Source organism: Xyrauchen texanus, chromosome 4, assembly GCF_025860055.1.
Source record: "Xyrauchen texanus isolate HMW12.3.18 chromosome 4, RBS_HiC_50CHRs, whole genome shotgun sequence".
In the NCBI taxonomy this organism is placed as follows: Eukaryota; Metazoa; Chordata; class Actinopteri; order Cypriniformes; family Catostomidae; genus Xyrauchen; species Xyrauchen texanus.
Genome location: NC_068279.1, coordinates 26,022,061 through 26,032,244, shown reverse-complemented (window position 1 = coordinate 26,032,244; position 10,184 = coordinate 26,022,061). Strand labels below are relative to the sequence as shown.

The following is a 10,184-nucleotide window of genomic DNA, read 5'->3' as shown; positions in this document are numbered from 1 at the left end:
GTCGGCGGCAGGCTGGGCCTCACCTTCGACATTTATCAGGTTTTATAACCTACAGGTCCCTCATTGCATTCCAACATTCTATCAGCCTGACTATAGAATGGAATAGAGTGTGTGTATGCTGGACATCACCTCCTCCATTATAAGGTCCGTCTCTGACCGACTTAGAGGATTTATTATGCGTACCAGTACATAAAAAGCTCAGTACATAAGATGTGTGCTTGTGTTTGTACAAAGAGCCCGCCTTGGCAAGGACGCTCTGTAATATCCCTGTATATAGCTCGCCGTTGGCCGGCTCGGGGAATAATCACTTTGCTTTAAAGCTCAGGCACCTGCCTCTGGTTTTATAGAGCGAAGTCAGCAAGCACAGCGTTTTACATGGTGTTCCCATAGCGTAAGCTACTTACGCAATAGGAGAGACCTCTCTATAGGGAACGACTCAGTTACTAACGTAACCTTGGTTCCCTGAGAGGAGGGAACGAGTATTGCGTAAGCTGCCGTGCTTGTGCTTGGTCAGTTCGCTTCAGTCGATTGAACCTAAAGGAACTCGCATGACGGGGTGCCCATTATATAGCTTGCCTATGCTAATTTCGGCAGACTCTGAGCGCGCGAACGTGAGGCGCGCGCCCATTGGTCGCGCGTTCAGAGTCGCCCCATCATTGGTTCGAGCAGTTGCCGCGGCACAGCCAATGACCAAGCTGCCTCACTCATCGCTGTCTGCTGTGCAGCTGCAATGCGTTTTACATAAAGACTTCAATATTTCTCGAGAAACTGAGTTTTCCCATAGCGTAAGCTACTTACGCAATACTCGTTCCCTCCTCTCAGGGAACCGAGGTTACGTTAGTAACCGAGTCGGTAATCATGCTAAATTGCTAATTTGCAACTAGAAAATCACTTGCCATTATATCAAACACCGGTGAAATATATTTGGTTTGTTAAATGAAGATTAACATTGTCTTTGTGTTTGTTTTTGAGTTGCCACAGTATACAATGGACTGGCATGTCTTCAGGTCAATATTAGGTCAAAAATGGCACAAATAAAAAATCTGCTTTCTCTAGAAACACATGAGTCAATAATTGTTTTGAGGAATGAAGGCTATACAATGCTTGATTTCATACAAAGGTGAACACTACAGTCTTCAAAGACAAAGGACAACTGGCTCAAGGTTGAAAGAGATGTGGAAGGCCCAGATGTACAAATAAACAAGAGGATAAGTACACCAGAGTCTCTAGTTTGAGAAATAGATGCCTCACATGTCCTCAGCTGACAGCTTCATTGAATTCTACCCGCTCAACACCAGTTTCATGTACAACAGTAAAGAGAAGACTCAGGGATGCAGGCCTTATGGGAAGCAATGCAAAAAAAAAAAGCACTTCTGAAACAGAGAAACTAAAAGAAAAGGTTAGAGTGGGCAAAGAAATACAGACATTGGACAACAGATAATTGGAAAAGAGTGTTATGGATCTTAACCCCATTGAGCTTTTGTGGGATCAGCTAAACTGTAAGGTGTGTGAGAAGTGCCCGACAAGACAGCCACATTTATGGCAAGTGCTACAGGAAGTGTGGGGTGAAATTTCACCTAAGTATCTGGATAAACTGACAGTTAGAATGCAAAGGATCTGCAAAGCTGTCTTTGGTGCACATGGAGTATTGTTTTGATGAGAATGCTTTTAAGTAGTTTAAGAAGGTCTGTAATTTTTCACATTATTCATGTCCTGACTATACATTGTGATCAGTTGAATGACACTTATCTTTCCATAAGAGCAAAATCTGTACATTATTGCAAACTTTTGGCCGCCAGTGTATATAGTAGCCTTTTGCGGTTTAATAATCACTGTGATACACATAATGAGCTACTTTTCTGGATTGGGTATCTGCCGTCATTATGTCAGTGCTCCTTGGTCTAACAACACAGAAAGATTTTAAAATAAAAGCTCTGTTAAAATAAAAGCTCAATTTAAATGAAAAGTTATGGGTTATGTAATGTTCACTGTTATACTACTAGAACTACTACTACTAATACATCAGTATTAACTGTATTATACTTAAGCAGTATCTAACATCTGTGATGCTCTGTTAGGCAGCACTTTATTTGACAAAAATAACTCCAATGTTGTATTTAAGATAGTGCTGTGAGGCTCTGTATAAAATCACTTAATTTGATGAAAATGATAAAATTTCATGTTAAAATGAATTGTTAAAATTAACTAACATGATTAAAGTTTTAGTTAATTAATTTATTTAAACACGATTTTGATTATAAAATTGAAATAAACTGCTGATATCGAGTTGAAAAAATTAGGTATCGGACTCCGTATCGCTGAGTACTAAGAAACAATATTGGTACTCATACTCATTAAAAAATGGTATCGGAACATCCCTACATTTAAGGCTTTAATGTGCATGACATGAAAAATAAAGATTTAAATATAAAAAAAATTCTAAATATTTAAAATATGTCTCTTTTTTTATTTTAAATTTTTTACATGCTTTTCTCATATATTTTATATTTTAAAATAAAAATAATTTTATGTATATATTATTATTATATAGAAAAAAAATGGTATCGAACTCGGTATCGGTAAGTACTAAAAAAAAAACATACTCGTACTCGTTCTCAAAAATTGGTATCGGAACATCCCTACTAATTTCTTCATTTTCACACTTTATTTTAATGCTCTTTGGTTAATAAACCCACAAGCCCTTATTTGTCATGAAGCAAAACTTTCGAGATATCGTTTCATCATTTCATCACTCCACAGAAATAGATTAAGGTGCGTCTCCTCCTCTTTGTCACTGCGTGTCATTAACACAGCTTGTGTGATTAAACCAGGAACACCTGCTGTTACACGATCGTTTAAAGTGAAACTAGATCACTTTGCGTTCCCTATTAAAGTGTATTCATGCTTGTTTATATTTTTGTGGGAGTTTGGCGTAAGCCTCTTCTGACAGCGTGCACACTTCTGTACAGGAGCTTGTTGACCTCCATGGTACGTTCAGTGACGCTCAGACTCGGAGTTCAACTGAATGACACACAAAGGCGCCGTTCATGGCATACATACAGTATATTCGCTTACAATTCCCGTATTTGAGCATTAAAATGTGACTGGAATTTGAATGGCCAATGATTGCGGTTGTCTCAAATAACTGCTGTTAGATCAAATAACCACGAACAGATTTTTTTAAAGATATGGCATGTTGCTTCAGACAGTGCACTTGAAATATAGAGCATGGGCACAGCAAGCATGGTACTTTTTTGGTGGTCTTTTTTTGGGCTCAACAGTCCCAGTTCTCATTCACTTATATGAAAATAATAGCAACATAAATTAAATGGAAGAAAGAAAAAAACATACAGGTTTGTAAAGACATGAGGGAAATGTATTACTTCCAGGCTAATGACTTATATGTATTAAATATCAAATTATTAACCAATTTGTTTACTGATGTTGCCATTCTTAAAATAAAATCTTGTATAGGAAGCTACATAAAATTAGATACCTCTATTGTTTTGTTTTAATGGGAATTAAAGTTGTACATTTTATATATATATCCTTTTATCTAAGGATTTTGCCATCTGTTTAACTTACGTGCGAATAACTCTGTTAACTTTATGTGAATTAGAGTTTGTCTAGAAAACATGTATGGAATTAAGACATGCCCATGAGAATGTTTGATGTACATTTGTTTTTACTTTATCATACTAAATTGACTCATTTTAATACCACTGCTACTGTAATTACACAGTGAATGTTAAATGTTAAATGTAACAAATGTTTGAACCTTCTAGTTTCATCAATGAAATCCTTTCTCTTATTTTAATTATTTTAATTTTCTCTCTCTGAGAAATACCCTTTTTTATTGTATTAATATAACGTTAAACATCTTCTCATACATGATGTTTAAACTTGAAAGATTTTTTTTACCAACAGACAGCATTTAAAATTAAACTATAAATAAAGCGAATTAAGATAAAACAGTGAAGAAAATGACTGGAAGGCCTGTGTGTGAGTTTATTTATGACACAATTCACCAAAAATCTTCCTGTTCTGATGAAAAACTTTTAACCAGCAGCTGGCTCTGCTTCTGAACTGCATACAGATCTGTGGTTAAGAGCAACCTGCACGCAAGAGGTTGAAGGTTACTGATCAGTGATTGATTGTAATCCTGTCATGTTAAGTGGAGTATGTAAGTGGAGTCCATTCGAAATATATTATTTAAGAGACAGGAAAGACAATCAAACCTGAGACATGGGCACTTGTACAATGACATTAAATCAATACTGCATCCATTTGCCTAACATAATGGTTTGCTTAAACAATCGTTAAGGACACTTAACGCAGCTTTTATTCAGTATTTGATATACATGAAAGCAGACTCTGTCTCTCTCTCTCTCTCTCTCTCTCTCACACACACACACACACTCTCTCTCCAACCTTATATATAAGAACAAAGGCAGTAATGCGAGTGTGAGCACCACTGTCAGAGTGGAAATGAAGATCTGTCACAGTCGCCACCACAATTTCACGTACGCACACACACACACACACACGCACAACCAGACACACATACTGAGACATGCACAAGATTTCCAAGCCCATTGCTCACTGTGACAACCAGATCATCTGCATATGGCGGTGTTCCCAGATGTGCAAACTCATAAAGGGACTGGTGGATGTCTGTGTAGATGTGTCGTTTTTGCTTGTACACTGTTTACAAATGCTTTTTAAACTCTACTGTGTGTATGCAAGAGCGTAGGTTTGTTTCACTTTATGGCAAGTGTGTACTCACTTTTACATATATATATATATATATATATATATATATATATATATATATATATATATATATATATATATATATTATTAAATATTGTAGAAATTATATATACTGTATTGTAAATATATAAAATATAGTTTTCTTGTTTTTTAAAAATTGGAAAAAAAAAACTATACTAGGACAAATAAAAAAAGTATATATCATTTCTACAATATTTATTATATCCCATATATATATATATATACACACACACACAGTATAACTATGATGTGTACAGTACCATCTAATCTATAGTTATATCATAATATATATATATATATATATATATATATATATATATATATATATATATATATATATATATATATATATATATATATATATATGGGATATAATAAATATTGTAGAAATTATATAAACTTTTTTTTATTTGTCCTAGTATAGTTACTTTTTTTTTCAATTTTTTTAAAAACAAGAAAACTATATTTTATATATTTACAATACAGTATATATAATTTCTACAATATTTACTAATATATATATATATATATATATAGTTAAAACATATATTATACATTTGTTAAAACAGTACATTATACTGTATAAATAAAATATAGTTTCCTTTTTTTACTTCTCCACGTTTATTTATATTTCCAGTTTTTTGTTGGACTATATGGTTCCTTTTGTTTGCAATTTTTTTATCTGCACATATTGTTGTTGTTTTGCTCTGTGCTGATAACCAAAGTAAATTCTGCTGCACCCCTGCAGTTGCAAAAAAGTGATTCCGATTCTAATTTTGTAACTCTGCTGAGTGTGTGTTGAGTTGGGCCATTCGGGGGCTTTCTGGGCAGGGCAGTGTTGGATTGTCATTCATGATTCCCTACTGACTGAGTGTGTGAGAGAGAGAATAAGAGAGAGAAGTGAGTGTATTGGGGTGGGGGTGTGTGTGAAATTGGTCTATTATCTGCGTGAATATTCCATCAACACCCTCCCGAGTTCCTCCATTACTTTCATTCCATCTCCCCATGACACATACTCATTCACCTACTCCAGTGAAACTATTCCAGAACATTGTTTAGTTTATCTACTCTATTTTGGACCAAAACCAAATTCAACATTACACAATGTAAGGCCCTCGCCCACGTATACATGCACTAACAAATGTACTTTCATGCAGACACAGGCAAATACATGCATGCCAACAAAATTTAACTAACAATTAAGAAGCAAGACGAAGAAGTCACCAAAACAGAGTTATGTTAACACATCCTTATCACCTTATCTAATTCAGATCTTCATCAACACTTACATTCCTGCTTCCTTGTAAAAACAATATTTACATATACACTACACACACTGTGCCGTGTGTAACCTGGTGTAACTCTTATATTTAGTTTGAAAACTGAACATAGAAGTAAACATTGTTTGAGCAAACATTGTTATACAGGTAATGAAAATAAATTAGGATAACAACAGTAAATGATAATGAATGTTTCCAAAGATAAAAGTTATTTGAAAATAAAAAACGTGTTTTTTTTACCCAGATCTCAAAACCATGAAATATACAATACATTGAAATATAAACAAGTATTAAAACATATTACCACTCTGCTCTCTACAAAAGTTCAAAGTGCAGACAGAGAAGTGCATATGTGTTGGTGTGTGTGTGTGCATGTGCGTGTGTCAGAGTGTGCTTTGGGGGTTCATTAGTAGCCATGTGCAAGCCTCAGTGTGGACATATTAGTGAATAGCTGCTGACAAATGCCCTCCTGTAATTACAACTATGGGATGTGTGCGTGTGGTTTTGGTCTCTCAGCGCTTGTTGCAACAAATCCTTTCATTGGAGCCTACTAAAAAGAAAGGAGATAGTGGGTGTTTGTACTGGCTGAAAGGTCATAGTACCACTCTGGTTGAGGTATAGGGATATTTTTTAAAGAAAAGGTCAGACATTTGTGCACGTGCAAGAGGACATTCAAACGTTAAGCACAAAACCGGAGACAGATGCAAAAACGTGCCTCTCATAGCACACTTTACATTCTGACCCCGACTAACATAAAGTCAACTGTCTCACAACAGACACTTCTCTTTTTGCTAGAGCCAACAATATTCAGCTTAAACAGATCACATGGCTCCATATATATCATTTCTAAATGTGTGGTTGGCCCTGATTTAAATGTGGGGAATGAATAAACTGACATTTCACACACAAGAACTCAAAGAGCAAAAGCTGAACCACACTCATGCTATCTAAACACACGCAAGACATATGGCCCTCTGAAGAACCACACACACACACACACACATCCCTAAACCTAACCCTCTCAAAAAAAATAAAACTTTCTACATTTTTAAACTTTTGAATTGAAATTATGGGGACACTAGAAATGTCCTCATAAACCACATTTATAGCATAATACCTTTGTAATTACCAGTTTGTAACCTAAAAAAATTTCCTCGTAAAGCACTTAAACTTACACACACACACACACACACACAGGTGGTATTGAATGACAGGGCACTATATGTCACTCAGAATCACATAAGTCAGGGAGGAGTAGTTCATAAAAATGAAACATGATTGACCCTATTTACAGATTGATTTGCCAAAAGACATGCAGGACACTTCAATTATCAAGAAACAAGCCAAGCGTCACATTGGCTCAAAATAGTATTTTTGTGAGTAGCCTATATTCTAACTTGTGTCACCGTTTGCCCTACATTTTATTTTAACTATACTGTTGCGTTCTACTGAAATAAAAAGCCAAAAAGATGTATTCATTTGAGATGGAGGCGGTGTGGACTGAACTGAATAACCAATAGGGGGCGGTATTGACCACTGAAAGGATTAATGTTATCTTTGTTTGACCATCAAATATAATTAGTGTCACTCTCTTGGATGTCTTTGGGATAATGATCCTAAATCTGTTATTAAACGTTTATACAGTGCGAGGACCCGTGTATTCTGTTGTAAGCTGTGACGCGTTATGAATTCAAACCAATTTAAAACATACTTTTAAAATGATGGTTTTCAGATTAGGCTTTCTGTCATAAGAAATACATTTTTAGGTAAAATTATTATTATTATTATTATAAGTTAATAGGGGAAAACAAACTTACACGTACGTAACAATCACGAAGTAGTCAGGTTCGCCACACGTTGTCCCCAAAAAAATATTCATAATTAGTCTGCAAAGTTGCAAACAAGATCAAAACGTATTATTTTCAAAAGAATGGCCAGACTCGCTGTACAATGTGTAAATTCATTACTGCCAGGACTTCTCCGAAACTCGCTGTGTCTCAGGGACACCATGTTGAGACGTCACCCCAAAAGCGTGCCGTGATTGGCCAGTTTCGGAAATGGGCGGGGTTTCACAGCACGGTGGGAGGGGAGGTGATGGATCGCGAGCCACTGCGCCGTCTACGGTGTGAGGGACTGACTGTAGACGCATCGGATTCACGGTCGTGCGCCGAACAACTCCAGACAAGATCGAGGGTAGGAAGACGCTTCATTAACTCCCTGAATAAGCTCCGAACTGCTGGAGTTTCCAATCTGTTGATATACTTGGGATGAAAGTGTGTGCACCGTTTGGCACGAGAACCAGGAGCGGACAGTAGCTGATTAGCCGTCTATCAAAACGAAGCGTGCACTGAAACGACTGATCACTCCTGCCAAATCAAACAATCTAAGAAGCTGTTCACTTTTTACTTCTCTTTTTGATGAGACATGCACCTGGCACTGGACATATATTTTTGGCTGTCCCATGACTGATAGTTCAGCTTTGTTCCTGGACACTTGTGAACATGGATATAGGTCGGTAAACTTCGGACACAACTGTTAGGGTATCACAAATAATCTCAGGATTTAAGCACACTCTGTGAACTGGAATAACAAAAAGCGTGTGGGTCAAATTTTAAATTTGACACATGATCACGACCGGATTTGTGCACCAGCCCGAAATCCAACACTGGATTGACGGCCCTAATCTCGGACAGACCCTCGTTATACCTGTGTGCGTGTCATCTACCCTTTATCAGGCGTGATTTGACCTTTTGTAATGTCAGCATAAGAAACTCGACCAATAGATGAATGCAATAAAACTGACACGCGCTGCCGTCTACCAAAGTGCAAGGTAGCAGCGATTTTGGTAACACGCGTTGGCCCAGAAGCCATCTGTGCAACATTGCGTGACACACTTTTTTCTCAAGGCAACGCAAAAATATTGGATTTAGAAGTTTACGCTGAGCCATGGAGCCCCTCCGCGAGGACGCCTGACCCACATGCTACTCTGTTGAATGTGGAACGGGAACCCGGAGTACAATCGACCGAAAGGATCTTATCTTCTCGTGGGTTAGCAGGTTTGGGTCTCCCCGAGTACCGTGGAAGATGGCAGGGAGCGACGGCTCGTGGAAATATTACCTCTGGATTCTGACATTCATGTGCAGATACGCGTTACCAGCAGCAAAATCACTGGAGTCTGTCGTCTGGAATTCGCAAAATCCAAAGTAAGTGCGCGTGCGGAAAATTCCTAAGAATCCGTTAGAGAGAGAGAGCGCGTGAATTGGACAGTCACAGACTGTTAGGATTACTAGTTCGGATTATGTTGTTCATAAAACAACAAACACACAGTTTGAGAACACCAGCTCAGTGTGACAGGGCTGAAAATATCCGTTACTTGTGTCACGGCTCTGGGGTTTGATGGCATGAAGCTCGGGCTACCGAAAGCTGCTCGTGTCGAGGCTGGGCTTGAACTCGAGCCTGTAGTGACCGTGCTAGCGCGCTCTCCTGGGGATGTGAGCTGTCGTACTACAAATGTTAACTGTTTTACTACAAGTCAAATGTTTTACGTCGTCTCACAATATCCATCGCCGAGCTGTTAGTCGACAATTCCACGCGAGTACGACAACCTCGTTAAATGTCCATACATAATACAGTGTACTTTTAACTAGTTCTGTTGAATAGTGCACAGTGGGCTTTATTCCTCCGAACAGACTTTCAAAAATTAGAAATAGCCACAGATATGCTACTGTTCCGTCCTCATGGTTTTCTAAATGTTAGCACGCAACTCTCCCTCCGGCCCTCGCGGCGTGCACATCCTTTCATTTTCTTACTCCCAGGAGAGGCGAGCTCACTCTTTGCTACCGGCCTGCACACATCCCGGCGGCCCGGTGGCTCTTTGAGCCTGTCATATTGATCAAATCAGAGTTATGTCGTAGCACTTCAGTGGAGAGAGAGAGAGAGTTAATAGGTTTTTAAGCAGGGGTTTCCTAGATGGCCATAAAATCTCCCTGATTGCTGCTCATAAAACGTTCAAGGGAGCGTCCAACATGTTTACTTAACCTGAATAATGGCTCGAGACGCCACTGGAGCTTGACTCAACAGAACAATAAGGAAAGTTTGTTGTTTGAGTTT

The 10,184-nt window shown here is 37.8% G+C and overlaps 1 protein-coding gene across 1 annotated transcript in view; it reads left to right on the top strand.

Moving 5' to 3' along the window:
• Positions 1 to 8,201: 8,201 nt before the first annotated feature.
• Positions 8,202 to 10,184, top strand: part of LOC127640676 (ephrin-B1-like) — a 50,169-nt gene continuing 48,186 nt past the window's right edge. Inside the window, exon 1 of the mRNA XM_052123374.1 lies at positions 8,202 to 9,277. Coding sequence (XP_051979334.1) covers positions 9,159 to 9,277 — 119 coding nt within the window. The 5' untranslated portion in view covers positions 8,202 to 9,158. The remainder of the gene's footprint in view (positions 9,278 to 10,184) is intronic.